Here is a 20,519-nt window from a genome sequence, read left to right on the forward strand (position 1 = left end):
TTTAAGAAAGACTTTCCAAAGCATTCTTGTGTTTTTATTTAGAATTTCTCCTTATAATTGTAGTTTCGATCTAAACTAAAGATCATCGCCCCGAACTAATTACTTAACCACATTCCAAAAATAAGATCAACATTTGAAGAATGCTCCGCTAAACAAAATCAACTGTTGGCGCAAGACTGTTGTGGTTTTTTCTTTGGTCTCTCACATCACACATCTTACTGACCTCAGAGCTGCTATTTCATTGATACATTGTTTGAACAGGATATCTTTGAATTCTCATTACGACCATCTAATTACTACACCACGAACATGGCTCATTTAAACAGTTTTCTCTTTTTTGCCAGAGGGCTATTTTTAGTCTTTTTGCTGCCATCTGGATTCTTTTTGGAAACAGTCGCCTTAGGTTTGCTCTCCACAGGTTTCTTCACCTCTTTTCCAGTCTTTTTAGCTTTCTGTAGCCAGATATTAGGCTTAGGTTTGCTCTTCACAGGTTTCTTCACCTCTTGTCCAGTCTTTTTAGCCTTCTGTAGCCAGACATTCGGCTTTGTCACCTCTTTTGGTTTCGTTGGTTTGAGCGGCTTGGTTTTCTTTCTTTCCGGGGCTCCTTTTATGGACAGTTTGGGATTGTGAGAGGGCTTTCCTGTGACTTTTTTGGTTTGTAACATTGTCTTCTTATGAGGATGAGGAGCTTTCTTTGGTGTTTTTGTGCTTACATTGATTTGCTTCTCCTTTGGTTGAGTTGTCTTCTTGGGCTTGTCTTGGCGCAATTTTGCCGTAGTGCTTTGGCCCGGCTTTTCTTTCTTCGGTGCAGATGTGGAGGGTTTGGCCATTGTGGGCTGGCGCGTGCCTGGTGGTTTAGTGGGGAGTATGATCTTTTCCAGTGGAGATCTTGTAGGTGTTTCACTTATGCCAAGCACAGTCACTAAAAAAAAACAGTATATTTATACATGTATGAGTCTTTAAGCAGTTCTGTTACATAACACTGGCAATCTTAACCAGGAATGTTTGAAGTTGAAATAATAAATGTATGATATAGAGTGCTGCTTGAAAGTTTGTGAACCCCTTGCAGAATTTGTAACACAAAATGATGCTCTTAATGCATCCTGTTTCCTTCTGGAGCATCAGTGAATGTTTGAACCTTTGTTAATACTTGTGTTTAAGTCACTAAGTTGTCCTCAGTGTGAAAAGATGGATCTCAAAATCATACAGTCACTGCTGGAAAGGGTTCAAATATGCAAAAGATGCTGGAAAACTGAAGAATTTGCAGGATCTGGAGGATTTTTCAGAAGAACAATAGGCAGCTTAACTGCTCATGACAAACAAGGGACTTGAGAACAACCATTAAAAACAAAACAAAACAAAAAAGTTGTGGATCATCCAAGTAACGATACACATTATTAAGAATCAAGGGTTCATAAAGTTTTCAGTGGGGTCATTTTTATAAAATCAGCTATTTTTTGCCTTATGGGCTATATTGTGAACATCTTTTATGTAAAATACAGTACTAAATACAAAGTAACATGCATTTTGTATGATCCCTCTTATTTTGTTAAAATTATTAACATTTTTCACAGATTCTGCAAGGGGTTCACAAACTTTCAAGCATCACTGTATACATACAAATAAAGATAGATTCTTACATTCTCTTGGTGTAAATGGCACTTTCTTCCCTCTGACCTTTACTGGAAGTGGCTTGTTTTTGCATTTTCCTGGAGGAGCTCTCCTGTAAATCCAAGACAGACAGAGGGAATGCAGAGAAAATTAACTCCCATTAACCTTAAAAAAAAGTAGGCCTCCTTTAGTGCTGTGAGGTAAAAAAATACATTTTAAATTACATCATAATTTTTCATCACAAATTGATACACAAGGTTGTGTGTGTGGGACGACAATGACCTCCAACTGCTCCTATTAGTAATGAATCCAGTTTTTTCCACTTGACTATTTAAAGTGGGATAAAGAATATGGAACATTTGGGATTAATGTATGGTATTGCTAAAAGTGAGATTGATTTCAGATGTGCCGATTAATCTCCTGTAGTCTTGCTGGTTCCAGCAGGATTCTTTTCTTGATTTTCCCATCAGTTAATTATTTAAAACATCAAACAGCTTATGTTTGGTTGTTTATAGTCATCATTTCACTCTTTAAAAATAAATGTGTCAGTTATTTATCCTTTACTAGATTAATTTTATTTAGAGACAAAATAAAATAATAAATTAAACATTTCATACATCAGACCCCCATCTTACAAAATAGCACGAACAAATCATTGAGTTATGATCCGTGATAGATAGATGATAGCAGAATTCCAGAAGTTTGGATGGAAACCATTTGGTGAAAGCATGCGCCAACGATTCCAAGATTCCAAAGGAATATAGACCACATGATGCTTAAACTGACACGTCCTGTCCTTCTGTCTCCCAGCATGATGTCTTAACTGAGAGTTATCCGTTACATTTTAAGAACTCTTATAATGGGAGCTTACCCAATCTGTCTATATGATTGGTTATATAGATGCCATTGCTTAAAGATTTATTTTGACAGTTCATTTCTTCACTTACTGTACTGCCTGCATATTATAGATAGATGTATTAATGGATTGATACAGTAAATATTGCCTTTATTTGCACGAGAATCAGTGTAAGTTGACAATATGTATCAAAATATACATACCTGGATGGATCCACGAATTTGTAAAGTGTGCCAAAAGGAGACATTGCACTTGGGTAGGAGGTTGCTAGAAAATAAAGCTCTCCTTCAGAAATAGCAAAAACAGACATATTGGATGAATGATTTTCAGCCATATTATTGCTTTAATATTTATATTACACCTTTACAGAACTGTGCACAAACCTACCTGCTTCATCCTCAGCAAATGAGATGATGAACTTGTGGTGATGATTTATAAGCCCAGGAAAAGAGCATGTTGTAGTGTCTCCCATGCACACATTCTTTTCCTTCCAACTCCCAGTTTTCTTCTCCTCCTCCAGAGCCATTAGTCGTCTGAATAAGAACAAAAGGCTTGAATTGTCATCTCTCCCAGACTTATGTTAAGTAAAAAAAGTAGTGACCGAATTACCTAAAATGATACATGTACTGTAACTTTATAGTTATTTTCTATAAAATCGAATTGAAAGTTGATTATGCATAAAAGACAGTTTTTTTAAGTTGTTGCAATTCTGAACGAGCGTTGGTCCTTACCCACTCATAAAGTCTCCAAAAATATAAAGACCGTTGAGGTTGGGTGATTCGCATCCTCTATACACATAACCTCCAGTTATGGATTTCCCAACATGGTGTCCATAGGCAAATATTGGAAGAATGTCATCTAAAATAACAAACAGAAAACACGTAGCTGGATTATAGCAGGTTTTGTCATTAGAAATGAGAATTTGTTCATTATTTCATTTGACACAGACCTTGTCATATTTTTACTTTACTCAAGTTAATATGCTTCATCAAGTTTCATTATAGAATATTCTGTGATAATTTCCTCACCTTTTGTGTTGCTTTGATCCTGAATGGTATTTCTTTCATAAAACACAAAGGCCTGGTTTCACAGACAAGGCTTGGATTAAGCCAGGAGTAGGCCTTAGTTTAATTAGGACATAAGCTTTTATAACCGAGCCTTAGAAAAAAGCATTACTAGTGTGCATCTTCAAACTATGGAAGCTTGTTTCCGCCACTAAATAAATAAATAATAATGATAACTGTGACTTTTTATCTCATAATTCTGACTTTTTTTCTCACAATTGCGAGTTTACATCTCGCAATTCTGACTTTATTTCTCACAATTGCGAGATATAAAGTCAGAATTGCGTGAAATAGTCGCAATTGCGTGTTATAACGTGAGAATTGCGAGAATAGAGTCAGAATTCCGTGATATAAAATAGCAATTGCTTGTTATAAAGTCAGAATTGCGAGATATAAAGTCAGAATTGCGTGTTATAAAGTCAGAATTGCGAGATATAAAGTCACAATTGCGTGATATAAAGTCAGAATTGCGTGTTATAAAGTCAGAATTGCGAGAGAGAAAACTAAGAATTCTGACTTTTTTTCTTGCAATTCCTACTTTATATCACGCAATTCTGACTTTATAACACATAATTCTGACATATTCTCTCAGAATTGTGAGATATTAACTCGCAATTGCGAGTTCTAAAGTCCAATTCTATGGGGGAAAAAAGACTGACTTTTTTCCTCTCAGAATAGTTTATATCTCACAATTCTGACTTTATAACACGCAATTGCGACTTTATATCACGCAATTCTGACTTTATAACACGCAATTGCGACTTTATATCACGCAATTCTGACTTTGTCTCGCAATTCTGACGTTATAACACGCAATTGCGACTTTATTTTACGCAATTCTGACTTTATATCTCGCAATTCTGAGAAATAAAGTCAGAATTGTGAGATAAAAAGTCGCAATTACCTTTTTATTTTTCATTCTGTGGCGGAAACAAGCTTCCATATAATACAAAACAATGGCAGTGAAATGTTTTAAGATATGCCATTGCAAGCTGCTTTCAGTTAACACAGCTCAAACATGCATTTAAGTCTGGGACTGGGACTAGGATGTCTGAACTGCTTTTTACAAGAAGGTATGGTGATTTGTACTGTTAAGCCCTAAAAAAAACCCATCATAAATGTGGTCCATGCAACTTGTGGGTTATATTCCAAGTCTTCCTGTAGTTTTACATTAACGTTGTCTGAGGAGCACAAAAATATAAGCAATTATTCAATGAAAATTCTCTCCACCGCTGCAGAGCTGCTTTTAGGCTCATTGCACTATTAGATCTGATTTTCACCAAACACCATTGTTTTTTTTTTGTGTGCAATGTGGCCAATTGCAATTCAGTCAGTTAGCAAATGAGATTTGAAAGCTATGCAGATTATTAGTAAATAAATAATTTCTCACACAAGTCTTTCATAGTTTTTCAGAAGACAAATTCTAGATAGAGGGACTAGTTTGACACTCTGTCATTGTAAATCCCATATTAATTTACCTCTATTATGAATATAGGGGGCTTTTGATACTTCAATGTTTTTCTTTGGGCCTTTTTTTGACCTTATGGGAATTTGGCAGTATAAATCATCATCCACTTTCCTTGTATGGAAAACAGGCTCAGACATTCCGCTTAATATCTTAAGGATTACATGGAACTGAACATAGTATTAGTGTTGGAATGGCATGGGTGTAAGTAAATCTTAATTTTTTGAGTTAACTATTTCTTTAAAATGTTTTGAAAACTTCACCATTTCCAGAAATCAGGATCACAAATTTATGGACTGGCCTGTGATATGAAGTTCTTCAGTGACCAGTTTCATTGAGCAGTAAAATTTCTTGGAATGCTGGGTTGGATTTGTCATTTTCTCGGACTCAAATGTGTGTGTGGTTATTCTACGGTCCAGCTCACCTAGAGAAGAGTTCTGGCATAGTTTCATATCAAAGCATTCAAAGCCTTCTTTGGCCCTCCATCCATAGTTTCCTCCTTTCACAATGATGTCAACCTCCTCGTATCGATTCTGACCCACATCGCCACAGAAGATTCTCCCTCTGCCATAACGGGTGAGCGGATCGCCTCGATCCACTGAGCAGCGCCACATATTCCGCACACCATAGGCATACACCTCTGGCTTTGCATCAGGCTCTCCAAGAAAGGGATTGTCTGGAGGAATCTTATAGGGCTTTCCATCTAAACTGCTACCATCCACATCAATCCGAAGCGCTTTTCCTAACAATGCTGATCTGAAACATATTTGAATAGCAAAGATTTTATGATAACGTGTCAAAGAGGGAGGTACTAGAAAGAGTTTTTTTTTTCAAAGCACTAAGCATGATTTGTGACATTCATAATAGTAACTCTACACTAATTATTATTAAATGTTTCAAAACTGTCCTCACCTGTTTTGAGAATTTCCAAACTTTCCAAAAGGGTCTCCTGCTTTTCCACCGTCTCCTGTAAAAATGTATAGATATCCATCTAGACCAAACAGAAGCTGCCCACCATTATGGTTTGCTGCAGGCTCCTCAATCTCAAGAAGAACTCTGTAAATACAGATTTAAAACAAATTAAAATATAAGGAAGATAAATATAAAATAGCCAACTATTTCAAATGTACTGTCAACTTAAAGGGATAGTTCACACAAAAACGAAATTTGTCATTACTTACTCTCCCTTATGTCATTCCAAACCTGTATTCTGTTATTTTTTACTTTGTAACAGAAATAAAATATCATTTAAAAAAAAATTCTCCCAGATCTTTTCTATACAACGACTGTCTGTTTTCAGATACAACAATGATGTCAGTTTTGACTTCAATGACATTTGGTCATGAGGCACGAGAGAACCAATGAGGTTTGATGTCATTAACATGCAGCTTAACGGGGCGCATCAATTTATGATAGTTTGAAATCTAAAGCACTTTTTGAGAACTTGACTATAGGAATATTGTATGCACAGAGTAACTGTTTAGATTTTAAACAACTTGGGTTAAAAAAAAGATTGCGTATTTTTGAGAGAACCATTCCATATTCCATGTATTTTGATAGCATATGCATGACAACAAGGATCAAACCTATTAACCTCTCTGAGTGGGGGTCTGCCATGTTCATGTCATGAGCTGAGACCTTCATTTCGCTGATGCGAACTTTCTCCAGTTTGCCGTTGATCAGAATGGAGTAGTAGATGAAGAAGCGGCCATTGTTTCTGTACTTGGGATGGAAGGCGAGACCCAGGAAACCTCTTTCATCTCCCAGCCACGGTGTGGTCAACACCTCCCCGCTGATGTCCAGGAAGGGCTGCTCCAAACGGCTGCCATCTCTCAGATACACCCATACAAAGCCTATCTGCTCTGCCACGAACATGCGGTGGGTGTCATCTCCGCTGTGGAGCATCAGCACGGGGTTCCTCAGTCCATTGGCCACTTCTGTCAGGCACAGCTGCAGGCAGCCTCTGGGGTCCTCCACCACTTTGCCCAGATTGCTATACAGGTTATTGTTCCTCAGGACATTGGGGTAGCAGTAGTCCTGGTCAGGGAGGTTAATGAGGTTACAGAAATGTGAGCGGTCTTTCTCAGACGTCTCCTGCAGGGTTGGGCTGTTGGTTAGGTACTTTACCACAGAATGGCACTTGCTGTGAAAGTCTGAGCAGTAAGTGAAGCACAGTCCTGGTAGGTGGCGCACTGGAGTGTACGGGTCTTCAGCATCAAACAAGTGTGCTGCGTAAGGAGAACACTCCTGCAAAAGAGCAACGCAAGTAAGAAAAGACAACTAGACTTTTGACCTTTTCTGAAGCTTATACTGGCCCACTCAAAAGAGCCCACCCACAAATCTTTGTAACGGTTGCTCAGTCCAAGAGTTCAGTTCCAACCAGTGTTGTAAGACCAGATTTGAGTCCATCTTGAGCCTGCTGTAAAATCCAGCATTGTTAGTCACCAGCATACGGTATGTTTTGCATGCTGGGACCAGCATGGGATGCTGGTTGTTGGTTTGCTGGTCCCCAGCAAGAGTGCAGGTGGACCAGCTACACCAACTCACCTGTTTACACCTGGTATTAAGATGAATTTTGGTCGAACAAATGGTGAGAGAACATTGTGCTTGGTATGTTTTTCGTCTTCAAACCAAATTTGGGTATTAAGCCGACAAAGTTTAAATCCTTTCTGGCTAACGCGCTTCCCGTATTGTTGATGAGTTAGGTCAGTAAGCGGTTTTTGTGGCTGTTTGGACACTTGTGATCAGATCAACCAAAACGCATCTTAATACCAGGTGTAAAACAGAGCCTCAGCATTTGGACTTGGTCTTGGTCTTACAGAGGTTCACGTGACACTGAAGTAAAAGCAGGCTTTGTTTACCCTAAAGGAAAGCCTATTTACACTGTCTGAATTCTGGGGCCTGTACCATGATGGTAGTTGAACAAACTCAGGGTTACAGGATTAGTTTCGAGTTGACAAAACCAAACCAATCCAACCAGGCTTTGTTGGTACCATGATGCTGATCATCAACTTTCTCTGTCAACTCAGGCTTTGATCCTGAGTTTAGGAGTTTAGGTGTGACATCAGTAGCGAACAGCCAATCACATGCTGAGAAAGAGTGAAACTGAGATTAATTCCTCGCGAAAGAAGCAGCGCAATTCACTTATTAAATAAAAGTATTAAAATAGTACGAATTTAAACAAATTTACACAGCAAGAAGGAAACAGCTATGAAAGAGGACAACTAAAAGAAAAAGTCTCTCTACTGTATATCAGTGCAAGTAAAAGTTGTGAAGTTATTTTATACAGTTGCTATAGAGAGAATTGAACATTTAAGCTCACATGTAGTTATTTTATAGCTTCATCTATTGATGCTAAAGTGTATTTATATTACCTTTATATATTTATTCATTTAAACTGCGTAATAATAATTGATGAACTAAAATTGTACATGTGTGATTGATTAAGGGTATAATAATATCTAAATCATAAAAAATGTATTATTCTAAATAAGCATCACTAAAAACCAGACGATTTTGTCTTTAAAAATCATTTGCTATGTAGTGACCTTTAATTTGGAGTAGAAACAGGTGGAGTGACTTTATCGCATCAGGCATGTGTCACTTTGCTCACAGCTGATTGGTCCAAGTTCGGTTTGCAACCTCTTACCTAGAACATAACCTGCCCCGGACCAGGTTAGCTGTGGAGCGTAAGTTACTATGGCGATGAACACTGCTAAAAGCCAAACCACTTTCATGGTCCCTAAAATGGGTTGTCGCAAACTAAACTGAAACATAGCTGGCTAGCCACCTAAACCGGCTTCATGTATAGGCCCCTGGTCTTGGTCTTAACTCTGACTCAACCTTTACAGGTATTGGCCTAGACTCAGGTATAGGGTCTCGACTACAACACTGGTTCCAACCCTGTTCCAACACACCTGATTGTAATTATCAAATATTCCTGAGCTTAATTGGTTCAGGTGTATTTAATTAGGTTTGGAGCAGGAAGGTAGATCTCTTGGAACAGGATTGGCACTCCTACCATGTAATATGACTTGGGTCCCACCTGAAATGTACTGTAAGTTAATTAAATTATTTGATACCCCAGTGAAAATTACAAGTAAAATCGCTTTGGAAAGGTAACTGTACACATAAAAAAAAAAAAAAAAAGCCTGATATGAGGTATCATTCATATCTGTATTGACCAGTGATAGCCTTTCATTTTTATATATTTATTATTTCCATGCAATGCTCATGCTTGCCACTTGACACCGCTGCCACAATATGGCTGTGTGACTGATGTGTTTATTTAATTTTCATTTATTCAAAACATTCCCAAACACTTGTTAAATATATATCATGAAATCTGATATTAAGACTCAAATATGTGTAAGAAAATGTATTTTGTTGTTTAAACACATTTATTATTAAAGGTTAGTTGATCTGCAATTCAGAACACTAAAAAAGTTGCTGTCTTAAATTAAGTACAATCAAATTTGAAAAAAATTGCTTAACTTTGCTTTTGCTTTTACAACACGTGGTGCAGGCTAACTTCATCCAATTCTCTCAAAAGACATGAAAGTATATAGATGGTTGGCGAACTGGGAAAAGAATAGAGGACTATTATTGCCGTTTCTATAGGCAGTGTGTGTAGGTCTACTTTACAAACTAAAAAAATGTTTTTGCTAGTAGGCTAAATATGCATTTAAATATCTGAAGCATAAAATAAACATATATGTGAGCGCGACCGTCTCTGCCAAAGCGCGAAAGGAGATTTGAATTTAGCAGATGATGATGACGTGCCGCACTGAACGTTCCAATCATACCTGTGTGATCGTATCAAATGTAAAAATATTATAATTATAATTATTTTTTAGTATTTTTGGAATCTGCATTCAAAATCTATCTGCATTTAATTATCTATTACAACAAACAAAATATAATATTTAGATTTTGGGGTTTGTTTAAAACCTGTCATATCTAACTAAATGATAGCCTAGTAAAATTACACTTGTCTAAGTAGGCTACTAATAAAATAATTTAGGCTACTGTACATTTCTGCATCTGTATTTATAACTGTATGCACCCGCACATCTACTGGGAAGAGACCAGCAATAATTTAAACAGGTACAACTTATTTATAATTTCTCACACACACAAGACAAACATTAAAAAAAACTTGTTAATACAGTAACACAGTTTAAATGTCATCATAATTGTTCACAACGATCAGACATACCTGACACATAATATCCTTTACCAAATCCCCGCACACTACATATTCTTCTTCACCAATCAAGTCCATTATGTCCCAGTATCTTGTTGCAATATTGTTGTCCGTTTTTTGGTCACAGCAACCAAATTTCTCATAGTGCCTGCAAAACTCAAGGTGGTAAGGGGGTTTGAAAGGTGGCTGGTAGTCCAAACACTGAGGATGTGCCAAAGTATGTCTCAAATAAGAGAAGTAAATTATTATAATGAGGCGTGTGAAGAGTCCTTGGAGCCATGCAGTCCTCTTGGTCAGGAAACTCACCTCAGGGCAATTTACACGATGATGATGATTTCGTGAATCCGGCGCTCTCGGCATTTTTCCCGTGTGCTTAGGAGTGAAGGAGTGCGTTTGCTCTTGAGCGTGTATGTGTAAGGTATTTCTGCTTAAGCTATATTTTGTGTGTGCGTGCGTGCGTGCGCGCGCCGCACTCTTCGGTAAATGCGCGCCTTTGGTTACAGGATATCGTATTCTTACCCTATGCTAAATTGGTGATGTACAATATTTGTAATTGGCCTATAAAACGACCATATACTGTGTGTATATATATATATATATATATATATATATATATATATATATATATATATATATACACACACATATTTGGTTAAATACAATTAATTTTTAAATTCCATACATTTCTGATATATAAAACTCGCTTCTAAATTATTTTTTTGAAACAAAACTAATTCATTTGATGGATAATTAATTGTTTTTTTCTGCGAAGACTTTTGGTTTAATATTTTTTTTTACATTACCCTTAATACAATCGATGTAAAGTTTGTTTTTTACAAAAATAAGTTAAGTAGGCTACGACGAAATATCAACAATAAAGTCACACAAAACAAATGAATCAACATAGATCCATCCATGCTTAACAAATAGCCAACAACTGAAGTTACATTTATTTAAATTATTTTAAAATTAGGCTATATTTCTTTACATTTTTGTTTTATTAAATTGCAAGAATCAGGATTAGTTCCTACTGTGTTTATGAAATTAAGAATTCCACCACAATTCAATTGCCAGGTAGATGAGTAGAACTGAAGCTTATTTCATTTCAGAGCAAAAACTCCCATTGCTTTCCTGAAAACAAACTCATGTGTGCCACCTAGTGGGGGACAAAATCTTATCTTATCCAAAATATTGCTTCCTTACAACTGGTTAACTTTCAAAACTGCACAGTTTCTGTGTATTATATTTGTCTTAAGAAGAATGTCTGTATCACACATTCATAAGTCATCTGTTCATAAGTCAATGACAGACGAGCTCAAAGATAGCTCTTGATCCTAGTGATCCAGCAACATGAACTGGAAAGTGTCTGATATGCTGCACATAAATAGTAAAATAAATCTTTATTCCATCTGCTTCTATGAAGTTTAAAAGTGATTAACTAGATCTAAACAATGTTCAGAAATAATGCACACGTAAGTAGCAATTTAATTAATTTATTTGAAAATGCCCCCCCCCCCAAAAACAATTTCTGTCATTAATTACTCCGTCTCATGTTGTTCAAAACCCTTAAGACTTTTGTTAATCTTTGATACACAAAGATTTCTGACCCTTCATTGACAGCTACGGAACTACCACCTTGACGCTTAAAAGGTAAAGAGATCATAAAACTAATCCATATGAATTAAGCGGTTTAGTCTTCAGTATTCAGAAGAGACTCGATCACTTTATATGATGAACAGATTGAATTAGGCTTTTATTTACATATAAACATTGATCAGTGACTGTGAGCATAAACAGAAGCTCAACCGAAGCTGCTTGACACGCCCGAACAATCCTTATTGGTTCTTGCAGAAGCTCAAACGTGCTGCGTAACACGAGGATGAACCTTATTGGTTCTCGCACGTCAAGCAAACATGCTTGAGCTTCCGTTTACCACAACTGATGTGTTTATCACAAGTTGATGAATGTTCATATGTGAATAAGCCCTAAATTCAGTATTTTCATCATATAAAGTGATTACGTCTCTTCAGGAAATTTTGGACTAAACTATTCGATTCAAATGGATTAGTTTTATGATACTTTTATTAACTTTTTGAAGCGTCAAAGTGGTTGCTGCTTAGCTGTCAATGGAGGGTCAGAAAGCTCTAATTTTTGTTCCAAAGATGAAAGAAAGTTTTACAGGTTTGGAACGACATAAGGGTGAGTAATTAATGAAAGAATTTTCATTTTGGGTGAACTATCACTTTAGGACATTTATCCTTAAATAGAGCCTTTGTCATAAAGGGTTGTTTAAAATTGAGTCAACAACCCTAGGGTTCAATATAAAACCCCTTTAAACTTTTTCTAAGAGTGCATGAACAATATTTTTACTTTAGTTCAACTGTGCACTTTGTTGTCATCTTGTCATAATGTTTGCAGTGCACCGACCTGCCTTTAACTTCCACAAATAACCCGGATAAGTGCACACTGAAATTTAATAACAATAAACTTAGATGTAAAGTTAACTTGTCATTTATTTAAGAAATATTCATCATTGTTACAGTCCATACCATTTGATAGCTGTCCAGAATGCAGCGCATTGTCAGAAGAAAAATAATTTAATAATTTAGAATACTTGAATTGTATATATTGTGTTGTGGGAAAGTTAAATTAACATGATATGCAATGATCTAATGCATAGTTCCTTCATGAGCAAAAACTGGGAGTTCATTTAGTTTTTGATTATAATGTTTTTTATTGCCTATCCTTCCCTGATGTGCTCTTCATTAAATATCATCCTTATGAGCAGCAATTTGCCCTGTGCCGTATTGTTCAACAAAATCAGAAATAAAGGCTGAAATAATTATCAGTGGAGTGAAACAATCTCAAGTGTCTCATTTTCAGTTAAAAGTAACAATCAGCAGTCCTCTTCACCATCCTCCACGAGAGGAATTTCTGCAAAATACAAAGCAAAACATTGGTCATTGGTATGATAAAACAGTGTGTTACACCACTAGGTGGCAGCAGCCTTACCGTCTGCAATGTCTATGCTAGGGCTTGTGGAAGCGGTCTCTTCCATAGAGGTGATGGCATTGGTTTTCTCAGACATGTTATTTAGTCCACCAGCGTGCGATGAAGATGGCTGTACGCCTTGAAAACATTCTGATGTGTCTGAGATGCTATCGCAGGTCTCAGCCTCACCAGTGTCCAACGGCACACTATTTTGACTCCCTGTATGCCCGGGGTATGAAGGAGGGTTTTGTTCTTCTGAATGCAGTGAGCTCCCCAGTCCAGTAGGGGGCAGATCGTTTGGGGGCTGACAACAATTACCACTAACAGCCTCTTCATAAGAGGGAAGTGGCACAGCAACACCATCTACAACCAAAATGTTTGGATCCCGACTTTCATCTTGCTCTTCACTGAAAAAGGGGAAAAAAAGGGAAACTTTTTAATGAGTAATCAGATAAAGATCAAATGACACTGTGATTATTATGCTGGCTGTACCTTGGGCTTTGCTGGGATTTGCATTTGAAGTGGAACATCTTGGCTGTGATCACCAAGAGCAGGGCTAGCAGAACACTTGTGGCCGTACAAGCCACTACTTTCCATGTGGTTAGTAGAGAGTCTTGAAAACCGGGCCAGGATGTCTCTATGGAGGGGGAAAAACCTGTACTTATTAAACATGTACATCCAAGTTTAAAGGGATAGTTCGCCGTAAAATGAAAGTTAAGTCCTAAATTACTCACCCTGGTGTTGTTCTAATCCCCATATGCCCTTCTTTCTTTTATGGGCCACAAAAGGAGAATAAAAAATATAATAGGAGTGAATAGCGACCAGCATCAAGCTTTTTAAAAAAGACCCAAAAGTATCACAGAATGATCCCGTGCGATACATGTCATATATTTCAAGTGTTCTGGGGGCATACGATATGAAAATTAATCAATCACTGGAAGCTGTATTGGCCGATACCGATCACCGAAATAAACAATACAATATGATAAATAGAAGGCTTTAAATAGTAAAGCCTTTAAACTCGGGTTTTTTAGCTATTCTTAAAAACAATGTATTTTAAGTCTAAAAAATGAAGAGATGAGAAAGTATCATGAATTGACAACATATTCCATCCGCTCACTTGAAGGCGATTAGGAACAACTTAAGAAAGTACAACAGAAAGTAATCAAATGTAAAACCACTGCATAGTCTTCACTGTATAAATGAAATAGATTAATTCTACTAAATTACTAAAGAGCAGTGAGTGATTTTCTCTTGTCTTTTCTTGTTTGATCAACATTAATGACACAGACGGCTGAATGAATATTAGGCTGCTGTCACTTTAAGACCTAATGCATGGATCCAACATCCTGTTCCATATGTGACTTATTTCCCAACTCTTTATGTTCACTTAAGACATAACCGACTGTGTTTAAGCAAACACTCACCAAGCCAGGCGTTTTGACATTAATGTTTTTAACCATTTAGGCGCGAACCCGAAGTCCAAAGTTCACATTCCGTGTTGTCTAAATACTGTTTAATTACCCTTTTTATTATCGAGGACGTCCTGCAGTTTAGTGACAGTTTAGCATTTTACAGCAATCACTCATCTAGCTGATTTAGAAGTTCAGTTTTGGTTTTTAGGGAAAAACGAAAGTGCTTTAAAGGAAAGAAATGCATTAAGTCTTAAGCCTAGTCCCAGACTAAAAAGCACGTTTGAGCTGTTTTAACTGGAAGCAACTTTCACTGATATGTAATAAAATGTCATTTTTAATATATGTGTCATTGTTTTGTCTCAAGATTCTCACTGGTAATATTTTTTCTGAGGCAAGTTTATAAAAGCTACTAAAATGTTCTAATTGAACTAAGGCCTAATCCTGGCTTAATCTAAGCCCTGTCTGTGAAACCAGGCCCTAGTTTCTTGCTCTCATTGCTGTATGTTGCTTTCGTTGCAATCTCTCTCTCTCCGCAAAGATGTTGCAAAAGATTTATTGTTCTTTTCAGACACTTGGTTGAACTGCCAGACCGGTTAATGTAGTGAAGCAATTTTAGGTGCGTATAGAAAAATTGTCTCACGAGTTTTGCATCATCGGCTCTTCTGATCGGCCTTAACAGAAACCACAGATCATGCTATTATTGGCCGATAGCAGTCAGCACCCAAAAAGTCTCCTTTTGTGGTCCATAAATGAAAGAAGGGCATACGAAAATTGTGTTTAGGATATGAGAGAAAATTGAAGATAAATTTAAAGGAATCAGATAAACAGAACAGAATTAATCTATTTAGTTATATCATTACTCTAGTCTTCAGTGTCACATGACCCTTCAGGAATCATTCTAATATGCTGATTTGTGTTGAAAATGGCTGTGCTGCTTAATATTCTTTCTTGACCGTGATGTTAAACAGAACAGAATTTACTCGAAATATAACTTTTTCTTACAGTTTTAAAACAAGATTGATCAATTTAATTCAAGTCCATTTGTTTCAAAACGCATTATAAATGCATAATTAACTCGACTTATTTCATAAAATCTATTCAATTCAATCTATAAAAATGTACCTAATTATTTCTCATTGCACATTGTTTGTGCTAATGTGCAAGCTTGATTAGACTAGGTTGTTCCAAATGAAAATGTTTGTAATCTTTTATCGAAACTGATGCAGACTGATTTACCATCTTTGATGCAGTAGAACTGCAACTGTGGGAACCATTGCCCGTACTGGCAGGTGGTGTACTTGTAGTCATTCGCTAGAGAGTAGCCAGGATAACAGTAGTATTCTACGACCGTCCCATGAATGTAGCGGTCACATGGTTGTGGGTGGCACATGTAATCTCCATGTTCTATCATCGGGGGTAAGGAACATGCTGCAAAAACATCAGAGACAGAGAAAAAGACATCTGATACAGAGAACTCGTTTCCTCTTCCTGAGTCCCACACCACATTTTAATGTCCCCGTATTTGTTTGGAAAAACTTCAAAATAACACTAGTACGTAGCTTTCTGTTTACATTACTGCAGCAGATTTTCTTAATCAAATTTTTTAAAGTAGCTTTTAAAAGTTTACATATAGATCTTGAGATTTTACTTGTCTTTCATTACCGGAGAAAACTAAAGACCTGGGTATACTTTGTTTCCGTCATTCCACTCCGTCTTGCACACAGTTGCGAGCTCGAGACTTTATAAGTATACTCTTTTGGCCGTGAGCGTGGAAAGACGTGTTTGGCGCGTGCTCTCTATCTAGTGGATTTTGTTTTCAAGCGCTCAATTCACTTGAATATGCGCTGACACAAAAATTGTGCTGCACGTAAACGTCCGTGGATCCTCCTGACGACATGGACAGACATGTCACATGGACATGTCACAAGGACAGTACGCAGACCGACACGGAATGTGAACAGCCGAAGTATACTTTGTGGTTAAGACTATATACTGTAAACCATTAACTAAGGGTACGTTTACAAGACAATAATGTAGTAAAACATGAAAAGCTTTCCTTTTTGCTTCCAGACGACAACATTGTCAAAACAAGCCTCGTTCATAAGGATTCGCGATAACGACTAAAAACATGTGTTATGTATTATTGTATTATGCATGTGTTATTCATGCCAGTCCAGTAGTTGGTGATGTCACGTTGTAAAGAAACACTTCGCCCCTATCGACTAAACACGTAACACGCATGCGCGTGAAGTCACCGTTTTCACAAATACATGTTTTTGTAGTTTACACATAGACGATAACCGTATCGTTTTCATCAACTTGCACTTTGAAACCCGTTTTCAAACGTCTGCATCTTCAGGCCCAAAACGCATTAAATGTTTCAAGTTGAAAACGGTGACATATAAACGGTTTTACGTTTTAAAGGGTACTAAAAATGCAATTATAGTTCAATCATAAAATAATTCTAAAAAGGTCATAAAGAACATTTTTATTCTGAATAAAAGCTGTGGATCTTGATTGTTTTCAACTCAAAACTGATAAATGATTGAATGGTATTTACCCTCAACATCAAGGCACCGGGGTGGCGTGTCCGACCAGATGAGGTTATACATGCACTCCAAAAGTTCAGGACCCTCCAACTTGTAACCAGGAAAACACTGGTAGTGGACTACAGTTCCAACAGGCACAGAGAACTCAGTTTCCGAGATGTTCATGTAACTGTGTGGAGGTATCAGCGGCCGTAAACAGCCTGTGGAGACAGAGGAGCGCATCAAACCCACATCTTAAGTGGAGGACATCATATCACATTAACATTTTTGAAATATAGTCAGATTTGTTGACTTGCATCAACCTTGACAAGTTGGCTGATTATCCCACGTCCCATCGGCTTGACATACTGATTCCATAGTTTCTGTGTCAGGATACCGGATCTGAAATCCCTCATGACAGCTAATAATGAGGCTGTCGCCAGACCTGTACGTCTTATTTGTGACATGGGCATCCTCGATGAATGGAGGAAGACAATCTTTGAAAGATAGATTCTCCGAATAAATAAACGCTGCAACATTTTCATACAATTACAGATGAAACAGTACAAATGATTGAGTTACAGACCTTCTGAAAGGCACACTGGTTTAAGGCTTGGTTTCCAGCCTACCGATCCATTGTGGAAGCGCGTGCAGATAATCTTGGCCGGCCCCTTTAAGCTATAGCCATCAACACAAGAGAACCTCGCCACCGAGTTTTCGAAGAACACACCGGTGTTTGGAGTTCTGATTCCGTGCTTAGGAAAACCGGGATCTTTGCAGAACTGCCCCACTAAAGGTGCACCGGGAAGAACCAAAATCACGCATTTAAAGCAAAGAAGACATCTTATGATTGTGCAGATATCAGGGTTGGATCCTAATGTCTGTAGTTTGATCGTTTTTTGTTCCATACCTTCCAAGCTTTAATATACTCTTGTTTATATCTGGTAGGCTATATGAAAGTCTTTAATTAAAAATGTAAAAAATAAATAAAAAAAATGCTGGAAAAATAAATTAAAAAAATGCTGGAAAAATAAATAAAAACACTGACTGGTCTAAGGTACATGGAACCTTGTTTCCGCCACAGAATAAAAATAAAAAGGGTAATTGCGACTTTTTCTCTCAAAATTCGGACTTTTCCCCCTCAGAATTGCGAGTTTAATCACGCAATTCTGATTATATCAGCCTACTTGCAATTCGGACTTTTTTTTCTAGTAATTGTGTGTTTATATCTCACAATTCAGACTATCTTGCAATTCTGACAACTTTTAAAACTCAAAAATAACTTTTTGAAAAGTTTAATTCTTAGGGGGGAAAACCCTCTTCTGAAAATAAAAGTCTAAATATATCACTTAATTCTGACTATATCTCGCAATTCTGACTTTATTTCTCGCAATGGGAATATCTCTGATGTACTCTGACTTTATAACTCTTTTTGCAATATATCTTTTCTTAAAATTGTTATTTTCCTTTATATTTTAAATATGGTCTTAAACATCTTCTAACAGCTCAGGCGGGTGTTGAGCGCATGATAACATTTTGTCACCCGTATCTGTGTTGGGTGAAACTGTTAGTGTTACAACTCAGCTCGTGTTACAACACTCCCCTGTAGTCTCTCCAGCATCACGCTATCAATATATCATTTCCTTTTACATGAGAAAACACTTTTCTGCTGAGATGTTTGTTTTACTCAATGGTTCTGGAATTTTATGAGTGTGTTTTTTGCTTGTATTTTGAATGTGTTTGCTTCGTCATGACCAAAGGTTATTCAATATACAACAGGGCAGCTGAAAAGCAGCATCGTCATGGCATTAAGTGACTGTTAAGCCATAACGGAACAGAATGGGCCTGGGGGCTATCGACAATTTCAGAGTGTCCCGTTACACAAGGGGGGCCCTGCATCCTCATCATATTCCCAAATCCTTATCACTTAAAGTAAGCGCAGCATTGATTTAAGCAGTTGTCTTACCTACTGTGTTAGCCGGGAAGGAGGTGACCAGAAAAGGGAGGAGAAGGAGGAGGAGGATGATCGAGAGAATAATCTGGCCGTAGACAGGATGTCCAAACGCAGATTTCTTGCCTTCTTTATCACCATGATGAATCATCTTTCATTGAATGAAATTCATCGGGTCACAATGCTCTGAAATGATGATGACAACGACAAAAACTAGGTAAAACGTGAAAATATTAGGATTGCATCATGGATTTTCAACCCTGCTGAATCTCCTCGCCGACGCGCAGAACATGATGACCAGTAAATCCCCATATCAATTTGTAAATACCAAAATAGTCTTTTCGGGAACGCGTGTAGGGCATATCCGGCACGCATTATTAAGCATTATTCAGCTGTCTTCGGCAGATCAGACGAAGGCTCGCGCAGCATATCGATGCTGTTTAAATGTAGGTACAATGGTCGAGATGATGATGAAAAATACGTCATAAGCGTCACTAGTCTACCTTACCCGTTTAAAAGCCAAAGTCTAATGATGACGCTAATGTTGTTTATAAAAAAAGTGCCCATGTTTTCTGATTTTTTGGTCTGTCACTTACCCACTGATGTCGTACATTAAAAATCAGTTTCGTCGGAGTTTCTCTCTCCCTCGAGCTGATCAAGCTGATGATATTCAGTGGACTAATAAGGTTACTCCTGTTGTAGGCTAGATCCTTTCTACACTGGAAAGTTATCCAGCCTCTCCTGATGGGTAGATGAATTATTATACAGGTCAAAGTACAGTGTGGAGGAACATAAAATGAGCAATTAGGGAAACAACTTTTTTAAAAATAGACTAGTAGGCCTAACTGCTAAAAGAAAGAGCAAGAATAGGCCCACATTTGAAAGGATGAGCATGTGATATGATCTGATCTCCCTAAATAAGGTTGAAAAAAGACATGAAATGTTGGTGATACACAATTTTGATTTGAACAAGTAAATAGGACTATTCCTTTTAACATTTATATTAACAGCCGGCAATTAATTTTGTTCATTTCAGAATGGAACATTGACAAATATGAAAACTGTCATTATTTATTAGCGAATTACAGAATATCACAGATAGGCTATAAAAAGCATTCAGAGATGGTTTTATATTATGCTTTCAAGGTAAAAGTATAAATATCAGTAAAATTCAATAGTTAGTTGGTAATGGCTAACAAATTAAGAGAACAAAGCTTGACCACTGAATGCATGACTCAGATGAAAGTTTAGTCTGAAGGAATTCAGATATTATAAAGATCGAAGGGCTAAAAGAATATTAAGCTGCATTTATTTGTTTGTTATGCAAATTACGTCTTATCAAAGTGCATCTGTGATGCAATAATATACTTATAGAGGCATTATCATTTTAAACATCAAAAGCAACTTTTGAAAATTACAATAACAGAAAAAA

At 37.1% G+C, this 20,519-nt stretch overlaps 2 protein-coding genes across 4 annotated transcripts; both read right to left on the bottom strand.

Moving 5' to 3' along the window:
- Positions 1-69: 69 nt before the first annotated feature.
- Positions 70-10,639, bottom strand: hhipl2 (HHIP-like 2). The gene is made up of 9 exons (XM_077238498.1): positions 10,215-10,639; positions 6,591-7,243; positions 5,909-6,052; positions 5,421-5,752; positions 3,199-3,325; positions 2,855-3,000; positions 2,671-2,752; positions 1,641-1,723; positions 70-922 (listed from the first exon to the last, which is right to left on the bottom strand). Exons 1-9 carry the CDS (start codon positions 10,560-10,562, stop codon positions 315-317), a joined length of 2,523 nt encoding a protein of 840 aa, XP_077094613.1. The 5' UTR covers positions 10,563-10,639; the 3' UTR covers positions 70-314.
- Positions 10,640-12,697: 2,058 nt separating this feature from the next.
- On the bottom strand, positions 12,698-19,841 carry susd4 (sushi domain containing 4). Of its 3 annotated transcripts, none has more exons than XM_077238487.1 (9): positions 19,684-19,841; positions 19,103-19,273; positions 17,723-17,926; positions 17,460-17,633; positions 17,169-17,357; positions 15,845-16,036; positions 13,686-13,830; positions 13,215-13,600; positions 12,698-13,136 (listed from the first exon to the last, which is right to left on the bottom strand). In XM_077238487.1, the coding sequence occupies exons 2-9, from the start codon at positions 19,236-19,238 to the stop codon at positions 13,099-13,101; spliced, it is 1,464 nt and encodes a 487-aa protein (XP_077094602.1). In that variant the 5' UTR covers positions 19,239-19,273; positions 19,684-19,841; the 3' UTR covers positions 12,698-13,098. The 3 variants fall into 3 exon arrangements, with proteins under 3 accessions (XP_077094602.1, XP_077094603.1, XP_077094601.1); XM_077238488.1 differs by having other exon boundaries at positions 19,699-19,839; XM_077238486.1 differs by lacking the exon at positions 19,684-19,841 and having other exon boundaries at positions 19,103-19,609.
- Positions 19,842-20,519: the final 678 nt, after the last annotated feature.

Source organism: Siphateles boraxobius, unplaced genomic scaffold (assembly GCF_051911475.1).
Source record: "Siphateles boraxobius isolate OS27281-9 unplaced genomic scaffold, OSU_SipBor_1 22, whole genome shotgun sequence".
NCBI lineage: Eukaryota > Metazoa > Chordata > Actinopteri > Cypriniformes > Leuciscidae > Siphateles > Siphateles boraxobius.

Bases quoted from the DNA above. Each gene is read 5' to 3' on its own strand.
- susd4 (XM_077238487.1), bottom strand. From the start codon at position 19,238: ATGATTCATCATGGTGATAAAGAAGGCAAGAAATCTGCGTTTGGACAT. The intron at 17,634-17,722 runs GTCTGTAACTCA...TATCTTTCAAAG, and splicing joins ACCAGTGTGCCTTTCAGAAG to ATTGTCTTCCTCCATTCATC. The intron at 16,037-17,168 runs GTAAATACCATT...ATGTTTTTGCAG, and splicing joins CCGGTGCCTTGATGTTGAGG to CATGTTCCTTACCCCCGATG.
- hhipl2 (XM_077238498.1), bottom strand. From the start codon at position 10,562: ATGCCGAGAGCGCCGGATTCACGAAATCATCATCATCGTGTAAATTGC. The intron at 6,053-6,590 runs GTTAATAGGTTT...CTGTATTTACAG, and splicing joins GCAGACCCCCACTCAGAGAG to AGTTCTTCTTGAGATTGAGG. The intron at 2,753-2,854 runs GTAGGTTTGTGC...CTATTTCTGAAG, and splicing joins ATTTGCTGAGGATGAAGCAG to GAGAGCTTTATTTTCTAGCA.